The following is a 21,544-nucleotide window of genomic DNA, read 5'->3' on the forward strand; positions in this document are numbered from 1 at the left end:
AATTTTTGAAAAATTTTCGAACCCCCTCCCCCTGTTCTTATTAGGACCCCCCCCCAGCTTATTAATGTTCTAGTTTTCTGTTTTTTGAGTTGGAGTGTAATGTTTAAATAAAAGCAAATTTTTAAACCTTTTCGGAACCCCCCCCCCCATTTATACAGACCCCTCCCCGTTTATTCGGAACCTTAGAGTAAATAACCATTTCCATCCGACATACAAAGTATAAAAGACGAATCCAATAAAATGAGAAATTCTTTACCATATGAGAATATTCATGACAAATTGACCAAAAAATTAAGATTATGCTAAGAATACCACCATCATGGAATTTGGCAACTGAACCTAACAATGCCATTCTTTAGAGAATTTTGTCTGTTAATCAGTGTTAATTACCCACCCTCGACTCCATGGCTTATCTAACCCCCTTTACGCTATTGATGATTCTGATGGACGCGTTGACGGGGGATATAAGCCCTGGTGCACTTTAAAAACGAAAGTACTTTTAGGCATGTACGCGAAACGTATGTCGATTAGCATAATCCCGCCATTTTACAAATTCCGAGAATTTGAAAAAATCAAAACAAGCTAAATACATAATGAATGGCTGATGTAAATAGTAAATTTAAAAGTCAAAGACAGATTCTCAACATGAAGAAGTTGAAGTATGAAGAACTCTTGGCAAACCAATCAATTGACAAAATTGCAAAATGTCATTTAAATGAAACTTGATTGGCAGAGAAAGATACTACGAGACCTTGATAAGCAGTCTATCCCTGCACTGAGCGAACTGGAACTGCTTGTAAAACGATTTTTTACAGAAAGACAAAATGACTATAGTTTAAAGATTCACTCGAAAAGACCCTCTGCTGTCCACATATAATTGTTTTGCTTGAACTGATTTCCAACAGCAATCTTGCATGTTTCTTTATAATCTGATCACTCGTGATGAATGACTGACTGATGTTTATACATTTTGACATCTATCTTGTCCATGACCATGGGCATCAGGAGTATGAAAAAGAAAAAAGCATACATCTCCAGTGATTGCTTGACAGGTAGTCAAAATGAACTGATCGGTGAAGAAGCTTTTTCAGAAAAACTTGAGACTACGTACAATACAAACTCACTGCAAAAATGTTCTGGTTATGGTTTATACAATTAAAAGCTTGGCAATTATGTGAACAATTCTAATCAACTGATGAATGTGTAAAAGCAAGAAACTTCAAGTATCGAAAAAGAAATAAATCTGTTTCTTCAATGTTTACCATGAAACAATTCTTTAAACATATCCTATTACCAGACTGAAAATTTATTTATATTGACCGTAAATGTCAAAAAGTATACAAACTAGTATTGTCAGTGTGTATATTGGACTAAATTTGACAAAAAATGTTGAAGCTGGAAGTAGTTTTTTTATCGGGATAAAATTTATGCAAACATATAACAAATCTGTCATCTAGATTATCAATTATGACATGTTAGACTTTTTTGGATTTCATTTGAATTTATTCTGACCTAAAGATTATGTTTCACTGTCGTCATCATGTTCTGATTTGCTACATAACAAAATTTTTGGAAAGTTTTCCATAGAGTCTTCAGTTTTGAACCTATTTTGAGGATAAAATCAAATAGGAGTACAGTCATCTAAAGTAACATTGACAGATTTTTTTTCATAAGCTGTATTAAGTGTCAAATTTTATTATTTTATAGATGAATATTTCTGGACATTGTTTCAAAAGATAGCAATCAACTACATTTTGGTCAAAATTCCAGAATATATATTTCAGTTCAAGTTCTGTTATTTTGATACAAAATGATTGAGAAATTTACTACAAAAAATTGAATACATATCTCTGCTTTTTTTTTGTAAATGTCACATTTTCTTTGGAGCAAAGCTGTTTCATTTTAAAGCATCTGATACTTTGAAGCTGAAAGGACTGATAAAACAACATTAATTTTTGGAACTTTTTTCAATCAAAAATTAGGAACCATTAAAGGCAAAAATAAAATTTGGAATTACTGTACTTTACCTTCACTGTTCTCGAGACTTGACAAAATTGATAATAATACCTTGAAGGAAGAAATTTTGGCAGGAATTTAATTTGGCGGGTGGTTGAAAAAGTTTTTTCAGAGGAATTTAATTTGGCGGATTGCTAGAAAAAAGAAATTAGGCGAGAATTTAATTTGGCGGTTGAAGGAAATTTTTGGCCAAAAATTGTTACCGAATAAGCAAAAACCTGTTTTTAAGGCCTGAAATAGCACAAATTTGGAGAATACACAAGATAAATTAAATTTGGCGGGAATTTAATTTGACGTATGGCGGAATTCCTGGTAAATGCGCCAAATTTTATTTCCGTCATATTTTATTCCTTTAAGGTAGTCCTTGATTACAATCGACCTCTTTTTAATATTGAAATTCAACAAAATCTAATATTATTTTCAAGCCTTTCCCATGAACATTTTCCATAGGACCAGTAAATATTTCTACCTTTTTTTGTTAATTGAATAAAACGAAATGTTCCAAGTTTATTAAAGTTTCATGTAATATGTATTCCTGCAGATTTCTTTTGATCATCTGCCAAATCTCTAAAAAACTTATTACACCATGTTTTTATTATTAAAACCCTGAGTTGAAAATCGTTTAAAGATTCACAAGAAAAATCTTAAAAATGGCACGTATAAAGATTCACACAAGAATATCAAATTCATTTTACTAGTCAGAAAACTCTTATTAATCAGAATTTAATTCTAAACTCTATACAATGATTCATAGCTAGCATTAAAATTTTCATAAAATTTCAAATGGGTATTTTACATAATTCAATGTGTTCTCTAAATAAATAAATAAATAAATTCTTAATGAATGATGATATAGTAACAGAACAAAATTCACCAAAATATCGCCAAAATTGAAAGAATTGCTTCCTCACCTCACCCTGCCTCACCATAATAAGGGCCTCTAATAAGTTCTTGCCAGAATTAAAATTTCCAGTGATTTTCCTAAGGGGCCGTCCACATAGTACGTACGCACTAAGGGGGAGATGGGGTGTCTTCTCAAAAGCATATGCTTGCGTACAGAGGGGAAGGGGAAGGGCCGGGAGGGATCGAAAGAAAAAGTAAGTAGGCAGAAAAAAAAATTCACAGCCCTTTTTTTGCTTGTAAAATTGGTTGAAAGAGAATAAAAAGAGAATTATTATTCGCTTGTTCCTTACAAAATATCAGCTGTTTCTCTCTCATAGAAAAAGGGGAAAACCCAAGCCTTTTGAATTTAATTTTTTTTTTAGCCAGGGGGGGGTGTGAACTCACCTATTTGCATCTGCTTGCCTATAGGGGGAGGGGTATATATACTCAATTTTTGACATTTTAGTGGATACGTACTATGTGGACAGCCCCTAAGTAACCCCAAAGTTCTATTTGAAACACTAATTTTTTAGCATAAAAGAACCACTTTATATACTGATGGTATTTGCCCAAATTAGTTTTTGCCAAAATTAAAAATTGCATTTCTCTTCAAAACCACATTTATAAAAAAATCTATTTTATTTAGCTCCTTGCCAAAAGTTCTCTCCAAAGTAATTGTATTCTCCAAATTCTTATTTTTTCGCAATTTTTGCCTCTTGCTGATTTCACCATTTTATCTCCAAATGTCCCTTTTCGTTAAATAATTGTTTTTCAGTGAAGTGAAAGTAACAAAGATCAAGCATTTTCACTCTTAATTGTTACACGTCCATAAAGTGTCCATCAATCTTTTCTTTCTTATTATCTAACATCATAACAGTGGCCAAATGTTTAAAATTAACTTCAACTGACACTGATGACTGAGCAATGCATTTAGTTATTTAGCATCCTGGAAAACCAGGGCTAACAAATAGTGCAATTTCTCAGAGTTTTTATAGCTCATGCTTATTCCAATCGGCCAATTAGTCACAAAAGCAAGATGCAATGATGATGTTGAGGACATGATACATTTCATGTTTTTACACACAAAAACATTATGTTGTTGTACAAAAATCTGATTGAATTCATCCTACTGCTACTGTCACTGTCGTTCATCGTTTCCAGCTGTGGTGACATGATATGGGTGGACAATTGGAGTTTACATTCTTGAGCTGGATATAAAAATTCTATCGGCTACTTTTTGGATGAGCAGCATCAGCAGAGTCAGCCAGCAAAAGCATTAGAGCCGATGAAAATGTTTTATTTATTTTTCACATAATCTAAAAGTGAGAAAGAGAGCAATAATTTCAAGGTTGAAATTTCTTTAGATTTGCTGAGTGTGTTTAAAGCCAGTTAATTTATAGCTTTAACTGTTTAAGACCAGTTCACAGCAGTTTTATTCTGCACCAACCCAATAAACTTCACCACAAAAAATATCCATATCAGAGAGCCAAATTTAAAAAGTAGTAATTGGAAGTTGAGACTTATTGCAAGGCTACTAATTTATTTTGAGCCAGTAAAAAACCATTAAAAGACAGAGGAAAGCCATTCTCTATTCCAAACAACAAACACAGTCATTTTCTACTTGCATTTGCAGATTTGCCTTCCAAATGTCCAAATCTACATAAATTTACATTATTTTCTTTTCCCATGCCAAATGGTCATACGGAGAAGAACTATTTACAGCATTTTGATATAAATTATTTTAGTAAGTGTGCTCACAGCTCGGCTGTACTTGTCTTCGCAACATATTGCCCACACTCAAGCTGCCAGAGTCCAAAGGTCGAAAAATATCAAGATTCTTGATATTTTCTCTTCTAAAGTACCAGGGCCCTAAACGATTCCTCCAATTATACGGTACTGGCCTCTTTAAGTCGCAGAATCGTTTATCGGCCCTGGCTCGCGAGGGTGGTTAATTACCAATTATTTTCCACCAATGCTTAAAATTTCACAAAATTGGTCTATATCCTAACCAAAGAATACGTTAAGAATCTTTCAGGATTTCTCAAACAATTAACCCTTTTAAGTGCCACGGTCATTTTTGCTAAGTTTTTTAAAGAAAATCGCTAGTTCAAACTTTAAAGGCTTATATCTCCTGAGCTAGAAGGAGTTATAAGCTCGTTTATAGTCCGTTGGATAGCTTAGAGTCTCCTCTTTCTTTTGGGCGCCTTCGGCGCCGCCTGATTAAGAAATGGCGGGATTAGCGGCGCCTAAGGGGGGGGGGGTAGATAAGGGAAATTAAAGCAGTCAGGCACGCTGCGCGGACCTGCCTGAGTAATAGAAAGGTGCCCAGTGGTAAAACTAGGTTTGACACCCCCTTCTCACAGACCCACTGGTCACCTTCAGTCGAAAATTATACTCTTAATTTCTTCCCGCTGAAAATAACATGATAAGCCAATCCCCACTGCAAAATATTGCGCTATTCTTTCCATCCCCACTGAATTTTCTGGCTCGAATACAATGGAATTCAAATCCCCAGCAATAAAAAACATGGGAATATTAATTCCCATCGATTTATAGTCCGTTATTTTTACCCCGACTGGCTGAAATCGTACCAGGTCTTTGAGAAGGGGCTCTGTAGTTTGTTCTGCTTTCATTATTATAATGTGCTCAAGTTAAGGCTAACCATGAACATATAAACGACTGGACATCCATCTCCTTTGTCTTTTTAAAGATAACACAGCTAGCTTCGTTGCCGCCTAGTTAAAAGCATAAAATGAAACAATAGATTTTGATGATATACCATATGGGAATACCTTGCTAACAACGTCAAAACTTCGACAAAAGTCTCTGTTGTTCTACTCTTCTCAAGTCTTTTAAATCTATATCATAACAAAGATAACAGAGGCAAAATTATCGTCAGCTTGTCAAAACTCCGACTAATATTTCTAAATTTTTGTGGGGTTTACCGCATATGGTCACGTTCAAACGATTGAAATTGTTGAATTGATATTTCAATACCGTCAAACTAAATAAATATAATGAATGAATGCTAATAAATATCTAGTTCGTACATGAGTAATTGATAATTGAAAATGAAATGAGGCTAAGTCGAAAATGAGCAAAAAACGACAAAGTCCAAATGAGTGAAAAATGGCTAAGTCCAGAAGTAAGAGTGCCTGAGGTCAAGTAGACCATGAATACAATATGAAGATCTGAATAAAAGAGCTATGAGTATATAAATATATAATGTCTATGTCTAACTTAACCTTAACCTAAATGTAAAAAGAAAAAAGCAGAAACAAGATGGCTGACTTACCAGTTAGGCCATGAATGAAAACTGTGAAGGTGTGGCCATACAGGTAAGTGTGAGAGACAAAACAAACTGAGACTGTGACTTGTCTTCAGTTGTTGAATGAATTGAGTTTATATTTATTTGAATTGACTTGTGAGTGACTCAAGTCTGGAGCTGAGGTCCTTACTCCATGGCTGTCATGAGTCAAGTGAGAAGCTGAATGCCTTTAGGCCTTAAATACACTTGATGCACCAAGTTGTCAAGGCAACAAAAAACAACATGGTTTGAGAGCATGACCTCAGTTGGCAAAATATACTAAAATAAAATGGTAGCTAAGCTATGAAAAATGTAAACAAAATGTAAACAAATATGGTGGCTAAAGCTATGAAATATTCTACGATAAATTTTTATGAAGTTTTCTTTTTATAATTTTTATAATTTGGTTTTATAATCAATAACTTTACAATTTTAAGGCCTAAACCCCCCCAAAAATCAAGAATTTTTTAAAATTGAAAAAATAACTGTTTTAAACCCTATTCGTACTAGGGGGGGGGGGGGCTCTTTCTGTTCGGAAGTCAAACTATTGGTAATAGCTTCTGAAATAATAGAGCTTTTGCCGTGAAATTTTCTGTAAATTCGTAACTTTTATTTAGCTTCAAAATAAAAAAAAATTTGACACCTAAATATTTTCACACCTTGAGCATGATGACATTTCTGACAGTAAGGTGTTTTCCAATATAAATTTATTTTTGATGTCAAATATATCGTTTAAACCGTAATTTATTGAATATTTAGGATAAAATAAGCATTTTAAACTCAGGCAACTTTTTTCTAAAGCCTTTGTTAGAATACAATAGCTATTTATAAGAACAATGGAAAATTTCGGTTTTTGCTCACTTAGGGCATGATGAGTGACGTCATCAAAAAAAATTTTTGTCAAAAGTTACCTTACGTGACAAGGATCTTGTGTGCCAAATTTCATCCAAAAAGATCCACTAGATCAAAAGTTAAGGGGTGGTACAGGAAAAGCCCCCCCTAGTTCTGAACCGCCCCTAAAAGCCTAGTATAAATAGGGTTAAGATCAAAATTCTATGTAGATTCCGAATATGAAAACTAGAAATCCCGCACGGCTCTCAATTTTTCACAATTTCGATTTTTCTAGGGTTCGTTTCCATCTTTTAGCCTACATAAAACTCTTATAAACAACCCAGGGCGACACACAAAATGTCTACAATGCTCTCAACTGTTCCGTAAAATCATTGGAATTTCGTGCTTTTTTACACCAGACCTTTTTCAGAATCAAATTTTAAGCTAGAAATGGCCAAGACAACTGACAGAGTGAAGCAAAGTACAAAGATTCAAGAAAATGAAAGGCTTTTATAAGAAGATTGTATCAAATAGCCAAGACAATGTTGCTCCTGAAAGCTCTGTAAATACTGTAAATACTCCACGTGTAAATCATGGTGCCTATTGTCCAGCAGGAAAGGATAGCTGGTGTAGATTTTCAACGAGATAAGCCGAAGGTACAAATACGTACAAACCAGGAAAGGGTTTACTTTTGGACGTTATCAAGCATGTAAAACCAATCTTTGCAAGCCTCAGCTCAGAGGAATTACTTGCAGATTGTTTACATGGAAGAACCCAGAATCAAAATGAATCTTTTAACAGTACAGTGTGGGATCTGCTTCCAAAATCAAAATATTCAGGGTTGACGCAACTCCGATTTGGTGTGTACGACGCAGTCGCAAACTTTAATATTGGCCGAAAGGCCAGTGTGCTTGTATATGAAAAGATGGGCATGGTTCCTGGAAAGTACATGTTGAGAAACTGCTTTAAAACAAATAAAAAAAGACTTTACCATTCTAAGTATCAAGATAAGGAATCATCGAAAAAGCGTCGAAAAATTATTCGTGGCTTGAAAAAATCGAAAGCAGACAAGGACAAAGAAAAGGAAGGAAAAGTTTACGGTGCCGGTGAATTCAATTAAATTTATAGACTTTGTGAATGTTTGTGATGGTGTACTATTTCTATATAATTTATTTGTCTCAAATTAGCTATTTACCAGCTTAAAAGTGGATTTTATAAATGATTACTGCAATAATTCACCTTAACGTAAACTTTAAACCGCAATATCTCAAAACGTCATTTTTTCACCTCCCGGCAAGGATATCTCAGGAACGGCTTTTGCAATCCACCTGAAATTTTCACTGAATGTTCAGCTATATTAACTGCACAAAATGAGCGAAGCAGATTTCTTAATTTCTTTTCTAATTATTGTTGACAAAATTCACAAGCGTCAAATTTTCGTGAAAATTTTTGAGCATAATTCTTGAGACCGGTACAAAAAGTTGACAACCTGTTCAAAAAATCTGTTCCGCTCATTTTGTAGGCATGTATCTTAGGATTCTTGAGCCAAAATTTCAAACTGAACCGACAACTGGTTGGTCCTGAATCTTTGGCGGGGTAAGGCGCATATTTCAGATATCCGCCATTATTGTTGGTTGCCATGGCGACATTTTTCAAAAAAAATTTCAAAAATTTCTTAGTTTGGTTATACCCTAACAACTCATGTATATGACATTCTGAAACAACTTTCCAATCCCAAAATAATTTTTCCAGGGGGTTTAGGCCTTAAAAGTGTCTAATAATTTTAGAGAGTGTCACATTCTAATTTCGATATTCTTATTACACAGGCTCTCAACTTTGACAAGCTATTTTTTTCAAGTCATAAAAAAATTATTGGAGTGACAAAAGAGATTCAAAAGTATACACGCAGTTGAAATTCTGCATTTCAGAGTTGAAAATGTTGATAAAATATATTACAAACTTGTAAAAAAATTCGAAAATAATTTTTTTTTACATTATGAGTAAAGTTCAAGCTCTATCAATCTTCAATAAAATTATGACGGAATATTGTCGGATTTTTCATACCAATCTTGAAATACAGGCGGCAACGAAGCTCGCTTCAAAGAGACAATAAAAGATAGATGTCCAGTCGTTTATATCTTCATGGGCTAACATAGTTCTAATTGATTATTGGTTTGTTGTGATATATTTTTCTATTATTATTTATAAGATGTTACACGAACAGATATACAAACAGCAAAGGTTCCTAGCCTCCCGCAAAAAGTAGACTCTAAATTATACCGCCAGGAGGTAGGAACCAAAAAATAAAAGTTATTGACAGATAATGAACAAGTGTAAAAAATATTCATTGTGCCTTCGTGCTTTATGGGCTTCTTGTTGTAGTACACACAGTAAATTGACTCAAATTTGTAACGATGATGTGATATTGTTCAAAGTTCAAACTGAAAAGGTAAAAAAAACTTATGTTTAAATAATTGAAAAAATAATGAAAAAATGACAAAGTCTTAATTGACAAATGAATTTGAGGCTAATTGAAATTAAAATACATGAAAAGAATTTAAGTCTGAGTAAATGAAATTTGTGAAAGAGAATCTAAGTCCAAAGTAAAGTTAAGTAAAAAAATGATGAGAAAAATGAGTGAAATATTCTAAGTCCTAACTTAACCTAAGACACACCTAAAAAAGCAAAACAAAATGGCTGACACACACAAAAACAAACATGAACCTACCAGGTGAGCCAAAGTTGAAAGCTGTGTGAAGTGTGTGTGTGTTGATACTTGAAATTGATTTGAAAAGTTGTTGAAATTATTTGAAAGTTGAAAAGTTGAAAAGTTGTTTAATCCTTCCAGTCTGAATGCATAATTCTAATGCACATGAGGTGTGTTTGAAAAAATGATTTTTTTTATAAAGTATATGAAATTAATTAAAAAATACTTCTATTCCCTAGAGGTAATAAAAAAGTGATGTCATGAGACATAATTATTGATAATTGGCCTAATTAAATATATGATAAATTAGTTGAAACAAAAGGATAAGACACATGGGACTGAAAAAGGAGTGACAAACAAAAGACAAAAACCTGAAAAACACTGAGAAGGAGAGACTGAAAAAAGCACAGAATGAAAAGTAATTTTTTTTTGATTTTCTAATAAATAAAATATTAGTGAACTGCCATTGCATTACATTCCCAGCCAAAATCAACAAAAATTGCTTTCTCATTTGAAAGATTCATTTAAATTCAATTATTCAATTTGAATTTCATATCGACATTTTTAGCAATATCTCCCAATTCTTTCATGATATCACAATCATCCACAGAGCGAATTAAAATCAGGTTACGTACTGATCTCCTTGTTTCTCGTGAAACTTTTTTCGTTTTCGTTTCGATATTTGACAATGACACAACGAACTTTGTCATCATCACCAACTTCAACATTTGATATGATACCATACGTGTACGATTTGGATAGTTTCGATTCGACCTTGTTGAATATGAATAGAACAACATCACCAATTTGGAGGTTTCGTTCGTGGTTGAACCATTTTGATTGTGACATGAGCTTGGGAACGTGGTTTAGTAGCCATGATTCGAACCAAGCATCATAGATTTTCGAGTTTTGGTCCAGTAATTTCGTTGGATTAGATGAGATTATGAAATCACCTGTTGGACTTCGGTCATTGTTGCGTCCTAGAAGGAGACGATTTGGAGTGAGAAGGTCCATGTTTCCACATCGATGACATTTCCAATAGCAATGGGTAAATCATTTATGGAGTTTGAAATGATTGCAGTGATTGTCTCCCATTGTAGGATTGATAAACGTTCGTTTTGGATTGTTTTTTCCAAAGATGTGTTGACTTCCTTGATTTTTCGTTCCACTTTTCCATTCATGTTATGTGCGCCTACAGGACACGTTTGGAAGGTGACATGATGATCTTTGTGAAGTTTGGATTGGATGTCCTTGAAGTTGAATCTCATGTCCTTGGATCCTTTAACAAGTTGAGTTCCTTCATCACAGTAGACTTGGTTTGGAAAACCATATCTTGAAGCAAATCGTGTGAAGGATTGGATAAAAGCAGTGCTTGAGTAATCATCCATAACGTTGATGAAGATTGCTGAGGTAACACAGCAGCAGTAGACGACAAGCCATACTTTGATTGTTGATCTCTTGTGCAATGGAGAATAGGCTTTGTATGGTCCACTGAGATCGAATTGCGTATTGTAGAACGAAGGAGCGATTGTGATGCAAGCTTCTGGTAGAGGTCCCATTGCAGCTTCAATTGTTCGTTTGTTGAGAATCTGCATCGTTGGCATGACTTTTTGATCAATTTGACTAGTGAGCGTCCTTCAATGATGTAAGTCTTTTTCATGATGTGACGTAAGGTGTCTCGATGCCAGCATGTTGCACGTCTTTGTGGTTCCAGTGGAATATCTGATGCAATGCTGAAGGCAACTGGTGAACTCTTGTCGATGACAGGAACGCAGAATGTTGATGAAATGAGGTCCAACATTGCTTCTGTGTATCGACCAACAATTGTGATGAGTTGCTTGGTAGAATTCGACCATTGTAGAGTAGGATACCATCCTTTGATGTGGTGATTGGCTCAAATTTCTTTGGAGGAAGAAATTGTCGTACTTCATCGGCTGCCTTCTTGAAGTAATAGTGTTCAGCAGCAGATATTTCCTCGTCAGTGAGTTGTGGCACTTCTTTGATGACGATGTTTGGAGTTGATGTTGAGTACTTCTTTGAACGTAGATTTTTGAAGTAGCGGATGACGTAAGCCATGATTCTGGTGACTTTGGTGAAGCTTCTGTAGTTTGGATCTAGAAGGTAATTTGAAAACGTATACCTCTTTTCGAATTCTTTCGTTGGGCACTCTGCATGATGGATGTTGATTTGGACTTCTTTCTGCACCTCTTCCATTTCACGTTCAGTTAGTTTGAGCTCCTTGGCTGATTTGATTGGAAATGAGTTTTGGTCGAGATGCATCCAGTCGTGGCCATTTATCCATTTGGAATCTTTGTCGACTTCGTTGAGTTTGGATCCTCTTCGAGTTCCGATGTCTGCTAACATGTTTGATGTGTCGACGTAATGCCATTGATCGTTGGATGTAAAACGTTTGATTTCGACGACTCTGCTTCTGACCCATTTCTTCAGAGGTTTTTCGTCATTGTCAATCCAGTGTAGGACGATTTGGCTGTCAGTTAACTTGATTGATGAGCGGTGCCATTTGGAGATGGATCGTCTTACTATCTCACCGGTGTGACAGTTGATGAGGGCAGCATACAGCTCGGCTCTTGGTTGAGTAAGATCTTTGACCGTTCTTGTTCGAGCGAATATCAGTTGGGATGAGTATTCTCCATTTTGTCGAAGGAATCTGGCGTATATTGCAACACAGGCCATTGATTGACTAGCGTCAGCGAAGTCGATTGTATTGATATCTGTGTTGACGGCGTCTTCAGGAATGATGGCTCGTTTGAATTTAAGTTGACCAATCTCTTTCATCATTTCGAAATTGGATTCCCAAAGAGGTCGAAGGCTGTCTGGAATTTGGTCAGTCCAGTTGATGATGTAGTAGGTGTTGAAGATCTATCTTCATTGATGCGATCAGTGGTGCAACCTTGCCAGTTAAATCAAAGAGTTCAGCTACCTTGGAAGCACAGTGACGACGAGTGAGACGAGAGGGTATGATGTTTTGTAGATTTAAAGGTTTCTTACCCCGGTTCTTCTTAGCAAAGTTGAGTTCACTGACGTGTAATGATAGCATGTCTTCCTTGACGAACCATTTCATGCCAGCGACAAAGATGTGTTGTTGTCTTCGCTGAGTGAGCTTGGCGGTTCCTCCCCCGAGAAGGCAACACCTTTGAGTTGAAAACCACCACGATTGAGGACGATTTCCAATTGATCTGATCGAGTGTGGGCCAGTTGACGAGTAGCTTCTCCGGTGAGGCAGTCATCAACATAGACTTCCTTGTGGACGATGTCGTGCACTTCTGGATATTCTGATTGTGAAACTTTTGCAACCTGACGAAGAGCATGCTCAGCTTGATTGCCAGATGATTTTATGCCATAAATTAACGTTTTGATGACTTTCTCCTCTGGTTCCTGTCCTGGTTCGAGTGTTGGATGCCAGAGATAGCGTTGATACGTCCAGTGATCTTCATGGAGTCTGATTGTATTGTACATCTTCTTGATGTCAGTAGCAATGGCAACAGGTTGGACAGTCCATCTAAGAAGGATCTCCTGAAGTTTGTTAAGATTATTGGTGCCTTTTGCTAAGATATCATTGAGACTTTCACCGGTGGACGTTGGTTGGGATGCATCAAATACTATCCTACATGGGGTACTGATCGAATTGCCTTTCCAGACTGCTCTCCATGGGATTGTATATTGGACTTGTTCATTTTGAAGATTCGCTTGAATTCTAGGGGATAAGTTTGTGACGTAATCGACATACCCTAATTGATGTAGCTTTCCTTCTGATTCAAGGATGTCTTGCTTGTCTTGGAAGTTCTTTGGATTGTTGAGCTTTTTGATCTGTTGTTGGTACACTTTCATTGCCTTCTCACGGTTGTTGGAGAGACGTTTGGTTGGGTCAGCAGTGAATGGTAGATGAGCTGTTGTGATGCTTTTGTCGAAGTCGATTGTTACCGACTTGTTGATGATTGTTTGTTCGACTTCTTCTCTGATGCTGATGGTTTCGTTTGAGTCGTGCTTGCAGTCTTTGCATTCTCTGCACTTGGGGCATCTGTAGGATATTTCACTGCCAGCTGCTTCTACTTCTTCGAACACTCGCATTGCTGTTGACAGGTGAACTTCAGTGTTGATTGGTTGAGCTGGATGTGTTGGTTTGAATCCAAGAAGAGGTGAATCTGGTCGACTGCGGATTCTGATGAACTGATCTGTGAAGAAGGTTGTCATTGATGATGACAGGAAGTTTTGATGAATGGCTGTGAAGGTTGGGTGAGGTCCACCAACGAGTCCTCGTCCACCAGAAGAATTGAAAAATTTGGATTCGTAGATGGCAAGTCCAGATTCAAGTTGAAATTTCATAATGGGATGAAGTGAAAGATGTTTGACACCGATCATTAGATGAACATCTCCACCGATGGATGGTGCAAGCTTTGGAAGGTTGCCAGATTGATTTGATAAGCTGTACTGATGATTGATATCTCGTTCAACTTGGTCCAATGGATACATCGGAAATGTTTCAGTGATTTTCTCAAGGCAAGCCCCAATGAGTGAGACTTCAGTACCATCGTGGAGTGGAATCTTGACGCGATAGGTGCCAAGTGTTGATTGTGCTTGTGTTTGACCGACACCACCAATGCTGATTGGTTCAGATGATAGTTGTTCTGCAAATGGTCCAAGTAGTTTGATGGCTTCGTGACTAACGACAAAATCACTACATCCATTGTCGAAGAATATGACGAGGTCTTTGCCATTGACGCGAATTTTCTGTAGAAGGTAGATGCCTCTCTCATTGCAATCATTGTTGGAAGCTTTGTAGAGGTGAATTTGACGAGCAAAAGCTGGTAGTTTTGGGCTTTTGATGAAACGATCTACATACCTCTTGAGCAGTTGTTGATTTGATGGTAAGGCTTTGTGATCTTCGCAGAGTAGGACGTGCTTCTTGATTGGATCTTGATGATGTGTGGGATGTGGACAGATGAAATCATGTTGGCATCTTCCATCTTGATGTTTACCTGTCGTTGAGCTGGCTCCTGGGAAGAGACATTGGATACAGAAGCCTTTGTTGTTCAGGATCTTCAGACGTTCGGCTGGAGACTGTGTAGCAAACTCTTTGCAGGTGTAGTATTGCATGATTCTGGTTGATTTCGGACCAGATGTTGATACGTGCTCGTTAAATCCTTCAGGTGCATTGCAGATGGTGCAGACAGGATCAGTTGGTGGAGTTGGAAGGTTCGAGTGATGAGATGATGGGCCACGCTTCCCACCACCTTGACGGTTGTCTTCCTTCTTGGCTGGATCATTCTTGATTGATAGCAATTGTTTTGTTCGAGGACTTTCCTTTCTTTTGTCAGAAAGTCGATGAATTGATGCCACGTCTGCTTTGGTGTGAGTGTGTCATTGCAGATGCTTGATATGAAACGAGTAGATCTCCCTTCACCAATTAATTGATTGATCTTTCCAAAGGTGTCCCCATAGTATAGGTATTCCTCAATCTGGTGCTTCTCGGCTAATGCTGATACCTCCTTCATGATGTTGATGATTTTGCTCAAGGTGGAAGGTAATTTCTTGGCATCTCTCTTGTGTGTTTCGAGTGAATCGATCTCTTGGACTTTCTTTGATAACATGAGTCGTGGATTGCCAAATGCATCTTTGAGGCGTTGCCAGATTTCAGTTATTGATTCGAGTGATTTGACCATGGTGAGTGCTTGACCTGCCAAATAATTGTTCTTAAGCAGATCTGGTAAGAGGTTAGATGGTGTTTTATCATTGTACATTTTGTCAAAGTTCAATTTGAAGGTGTAGTAATCAATTGGTCCGTCGTAACCAGAAAACTTTTCTAGTTTGATGTTGAGTGATGCTTTGTTGAATTCTGTAAGTTTGTCGAGTTCACGATCTTTGATTTCTTTGACCAAACTGTTGTTGTATTTTTGTTTCAGTTCGTCAAGTTTAGAATAGCTTGCTTTGGTTTTCGTCATGGATGCACGAAGTGTTGCACTTGAAATTGGTGTTTCGAGACATTTTCTGTAGTTGTCCCGAATCTTTTCGTAGGTAGAGTTGATTGATGGAGTTTCGGTTCGCCAGTTGAGAAGTATGTTGGAATCAGCAGTTTCGACATCACGATTGAAAATTGTTTCGATTTCTTTGATGGATTCATTAACACAATCAAGAAGGAAGTTAACAGTTTCCTCCTTTACGGTGGCTGCACTGGCTTGTTGTGTTTGGTTGATAGATTTGTGATGTTGAGTTTGGACCTCATAAACTTTGGTGTTGAAGTCCTTTATTGATTGTACTGCAGTGGTGACTATCTCGTTGAATTCGTCTGGTAAGACTTCTTTTCTGAGTTTGATGGTGAGTTGTAATCGATTCATGTCGAAACGAATTTTTTCGACTTTATCAAAGATAGCAGTGACCTGATCTGGTTCCATGGTTTGAATTGGAGTTTCATTTGTTATATCCGTGACAGCTTGAGACATGAGGACCAGCTCGACGGCATCTTTGCTGGGGTCGGCCATCTCAATTGACTCTGTTGATGAGGTATCGTTGATTGATAGGTTTTGAAGTCTGGATGAAAGGTTCTCTTCAGTGATGGGAACACGTTCACCCGTTGAGTTGAGTTTGCGATAATCGATTCGAGGGAATCTTTGTTGTCTTGACATTGACTAATTTATTGACTAAGTCCACGATTGATGAGGACTGTTGATTGAACTGGTGTTCTGATGTCCACGATTGACGAAGACGGTTGATTGAACTGTTGTTCTGAGATATCCACGATTGACGAGGATGGTTGATTGGATTATTGATAGGATCTTCTGTTTGAATGTAGTACACACAGTAAATTGACTCAAATTTGTAACGATGATGTGATATTGTTCAAAGTTCAAACTGAAAAGGTAAAAAAAACTTATGTTTAAATAATTGAAAAAATAATGAAAAAATGACAAAGTCTTAATTGACAAATGAATTTGAGGCTAATTGAAATTAAAATACATGAAAAGAATTTAAGTCTGAGTAAATGAAATTTGTGAAAGAGAATCTAAGTCCAAAGTAAAGTTAAGTAAAAAAAATGATGAGAAAAATGAGTGAAATATTCTAAGTCCTAACTTAACCTAAGACACACCTAAAAAAGCAAAACAAAATGGCTGACACACACAAAAACAAACATGAACCTACCAGGTGAGCCAAAGTTGAAAGCTGTGTGAAGTGTGTGTGTGTTGATACTTGAAATTGATTTGAAAAGTTGTTGAAATTATTTGAAAGTTGAAAAGTTGAAAAGTTGAAAAGTTGTTTAATCCTTCCAGTCTGAATGCATAATTCTAATGCACATGAGGTGTGTTTGAAAAAATGATTTTTTTTATAAAGTATATGAAATTAATTAAAAAATACTTCTATTCCCTAGAGGTAATAAAAAAGTGATGTCATGAGACATAATTATTGATAATTGGCCTAATTAAATATATGATAAATTAGTTGAAACAAAAGGATAAGACACATGGGACTGAAAAAAGGAGTGACAAACAAAAGACAAAAACCTGAAAAACACTGAGAAGGAGAGACTGAAAAAAGCACAGAATGAAAAGTAATTTTTTTTTGATTTTCTAATAAATAAAATATTAGTGAACTGCCATTGCATTACACTTGTTCTTATTTCATTTCTAAGAAAAAGAAAGAGTACAATCGACTCTGTAGTTTCTCCTGTTGTCTACTGTCTGCTGCGGCTGTGCTTGAGATTTTCCAAACAATATAGCTTGGGCAGCCATTTTTCAAATTCACGCGCCAAAAATGTACTTTTGAAAAAAAATTAAGAAATATCCGGTAATTTTGCAACTCCCTAACTCGCAACTAATAACTTCCAAACTCGCGACTAAGAACTCGCCAACTCACGACTCTTTCAAAACTCGGCCTCTGATTTCCAGGGTAATAAGAATTGCCAATTAAGAGATAGAGCAATAGAATTTCAGCTGTTGTCATTCAGCCACAGCTTTTTTATACCTTATTATTATTATCTATTATTAAGAATTTCCATACTTTTTTGGATCAAAAGTCAGGGCCTCTTGCAAAAGGACCATTTCGACCATTTTATTAATATATCGCGCATTTGGATGCTTTTCAGAGGCCTGTAACTATTTATCCAAAAAAGATGTCCCTATAAAAAAAACGTGTATGTATTACAGAGAAATAATTTGATTCCATTTTACAAACCAGACTATTATTTTGTTCAGTAGCGTGGTGGTTTTACCATGAAAAGCACAGGTCGAAATCATATATCGACGCTCTGCCGATCAATCCAGATTCTATTCAGCGCACAATCAACGCAGAGAAAAGTAACCATGACGACCATCCAAGATCTTGAATGATGTTCAAAGTTGATATTTTTATTCCTGTCTCGCTGAAAACACAACTCAACAATGTCATCAATGCTTTTTAAAAAGAGTCAGCTATAGAGAATCATAACATAAAGTCTGTCGGTTATTTCAATTCAACTAAAGTGGCATTTCTATAATTAAAAGTTTAGTAATTACTGTTACATTTGGGACTCATGTAAAAAATTTCTTTTGAAAGAAACTCATTTCAATTACACTTGGAGGTTTCTGGGGAATTCGTAAATAGTAAACTGCATACTGATACAGTCTACTAGACATAATATTGTAATATTTGCTCTTCATCTTTGATTTTTTTACAGTGATTAGATTGACACATGTGCGATAAAATTTCTATCATTGGTCTTCAGAGGTTGAAATATTCTCAACCTCTGATACTCAGGGAATGGTGGTTTGACCAACATTGGGGCGAACCGGTGAGGCAATTCACGAAAGTTGAGATTTTAGCGCCCCTTTTGAAATCCAAATACCTATGTGAATATTACGGGAGCAAAATGAGTAACTCGTGTATATTATGGCCATGTCCAAAAAGGACATAAGTTTGTCGCAGAAAATTGGGGGCCTTAGACATATTCATTTATACTTTTAAAGAAGCGTATTAGGATGTAGAATTTAGAAATCAAAAAAATTTTTCACCCAAAAAAGTTATTAAGCAAAAACCAAAAAATGCTGACGCCAGCAAAACTTGCAGTGATTTCTGAATTCGACATCCTAATACGCTTCTTTAAAGGTATAAATTAACATATCTAAGACCCCCATTTTTTTTCGCCCAACTTATGGCTTTTGTGACATGCCATAATATACACGAGAAAAACATTTTTGGGTATTTGTTTCTCTTGCTGGCTCAAAACAGCTTATTTAAGCTGGAACAAGCAAAGGGACACCGACATTAGTAATTGACGTGTCTTTTTTTACCTCTTGTATTTTGCATCCCCCTACACAAAAAACAAAAAAGCTCGACTACTAGGGGGGCATTGCAGTTTCTTATATTGCGAACTCGCCAAGAGTGAACTTGTATAAAGACACAATCTGCGCGAGTTATTTCAAAACACAGACTTGTAGTCCGGTAAAATTACATTTTTACCTTCAAAAAAATCATATATGCTGTTGAAATTTGAGTCCTAGAACCACCAATAGAAAACCGCATTCAATTCTTTAGTACAAGCGCCTACAAACTACGGTGAGCACTACAGCTTTCACTGAAATTAAACTGTGGAGACATACTGTAAGGATTTTATCGCGTGTGTCTCAATCACATCTAAAGAATTGAAAATGGAGAGCACATATGTTATGTTATGCTCAAGTAGATAATACAATTTTTAGTACTATCTAAAAATGATATGGTTTATTTCGGACTACTGGGTTACGAGGACATCAAACAAAACTACAACCAATTCATTCAAGTGGAATCAACTGGTAGTGAAATCAGCTTCAGATGTGTCAAATGTCGAAATTGTACCACCTGCAAAGAACACAGTACTGAAGACACAATGAGTATCAGAGAAGAAGTGGAGCAGGACCTAATCAATCGTTCTGTGAAGGTCAACGTCAACGAGTGCATAACAACTGCTACATTACCATTACTCCAAAATCCTGAGACTGCACTTGCACCAAATCGAAACATTGCTCTACGTGTGTACAATCAACAAGTCAAACGTCTTGCAAAGAATCAGCAGTACAAGGATGACATAATCAAATCGGAATCCAAACTTCAATCACTTGGTTATGTCGAATATGTAAAGAACCTACCAATTGATCAACAAAGAATGCTCCAATCAAACCCTGTGCAAAACTTCATTCCCTGGCGTGCAGTCTGGAAACCATCATCAATCTCCACACCATGTCGTGTCGTCTACGATGCTTCAATGCCAACTGAATCTGGGAAATCACTGAACGACATCCTACCCAAAGGACGCAATGGTATGAATAGACTTCTTGAAATCTTCCTTCGGTGGAGGGGACATAGATTTGCATTCCACACCGACATCCAGAAGATGTATAACACTATCAAGCTCGATCAATCTCACTGGTGTTTACAACGATACCTATGGCATGAATCACTTTCCCATGATGCATTACCAGACGAAAAAATCATCAAGACTCTTATATACGGAGTTAAATCAAGCAGAAATCAGGCAGAATTCGGTTTGAGGGAGACCGCCAAAATCTTCCAAGACCAATATCCAAATGTCTATCGTACTGTTTCAAAGGATATCTACGTCGACGATTGTTTATCTGGGCATTCAACACTGGAAGAAGTCCAAGAAATGTCCAACGAGCTTGAAGTAGTCATATCCCACGGTGGTTTTGCTCTCAAAGGTGTAACAATCTCAGGAAGTCATCCAAACGAAAATCTCTCATCAGACGGTGAAACAATATCAGTTGCTGGAATGGCATGGAAACCAAAGGAAGATTCGATCGCACTTGACATCAAAGACCTCAATTTTGCAAAACGTTATCGTGGCAAGAAAGTTGGTGTCATCAATGAAGTACCAGCAAAATTAACCAGAAGACAATGTGTATCCAAAGCTTCAGAAGTCTTCAACTTATCCGGAATCATCACACCAATCACAGCATCGCTCAAATTGGATTTACATGATCTAGTAAACCGAAAACTATCTTGGGACGACACATTGCCTGAGAATCTTCGTCAACTCTGGATATCGAACTTCCAACTCATCTCAGAAATTAAAGACATCACCTACAGAAAAGCTATCGTACCTGAAGATGCTGAGAGTCTACAAATCAACACGTTGGATTTTGGTGATGCAAGTCAATCCATTGCATGTTCAGCAATATATATTCGTTTCAAGAGAACCTGTGGCAACTACTCGTGTCAACTGATTTTTGCTCGTTCACGTATCCTACCAGAAGACATGACTCAACCAAGAAGAGAACTAGTAGCAGCACTTCTAAATGCTCACACTAGTGAAGTAGTTTGTCAGGCTTTCTCAACTCAACACAACGCATCCCACAAGTTCACTGACAGTCAAATCGTTCTTCACTGGTTATGTAATGAAGACAGACCACTCAAGAAATGGCTCAGGAGTCGTGTGGTTGAAATCAAACGTTTTTCTTCATCATCAAATTGGAGTTACATCAAGAGCACTGACATGATCGCAGACATAGCAACAAGGAGATGTGACTCAAATGAAGTCATTGCACCCAACTCTACATGGATCAATGGATTCCCATGGATGACTGGTGACGACTTCCCAAATCTCACAGCAAAGGAAATATCACTCAGCCAGAAAGAACAACAGGAAGTTTCCAAGGAAGTCAACACAACAGAACAAAAATCACACTTCACCAAAGCAGATGTCAACGAAGCATCCAAGTTCTACAAGTCTCAATTACTTAATTGACCCGTTACGTCACAGATTTTCAACAATATGTCGTATCCTTGCAATGACCATCAGATTTCTTCGAAATTGCAAA

The 21,544-nt window shown here is 36.6% G+C and overlaps 2 protein-coding genes across 2 annotated transcripts; one reads left to right on the plus strand and one right to left on the minus strand.

Annotated features, from left to right (window-relative positions):
- Positions 1-10,723: 10,723 nt before the first annotated feature.
- LOC136804289 (uncharacterized) lies at positions 10,724-11,338 on the minus strand. The gene has a single exon (XM_067060997.1). It carries the CDS (start codon positions 11,336-11,338, stop codon positions 10,724-10,726), a length of 615 nt encoding a protein of 204 aa, XP_066917098.1.
- Positions 11,339-19,446: 8,108 nt separating this feature from the next.
- LOC136804290 (uncharacterized) lies at positions 19,447-21,471 on the plus strand. Its single transcript, XM_067060998.1, has one exon. It carries the CDS (start codon positions 19,447-19,449, stop codon positions 21,469-21,471), a length of 2,025 nt encoding a protein of 674 aa, XP_066917099.1.
- The last annotated feature ends 73 nt before the right edge of the window (positions 21,472-21,544 follow it).

Source organism: Clytia hemisphaerica, unplaced genomic scaffold, assembly GCF_902728285.1.
Source record: "Clytia hemisphaerica strain Z4C2 unplaced genomic scaffold, Clytia hemisphaerica genome assembly, whole genome shotgun sequence".
Taxonomy (NCBI): Eukaryota; Metazoa; Cnidaria; class Hydrozoa; order Leptothecata; family Clytiidae; genus Clytia; species Clytia hemisphaerica.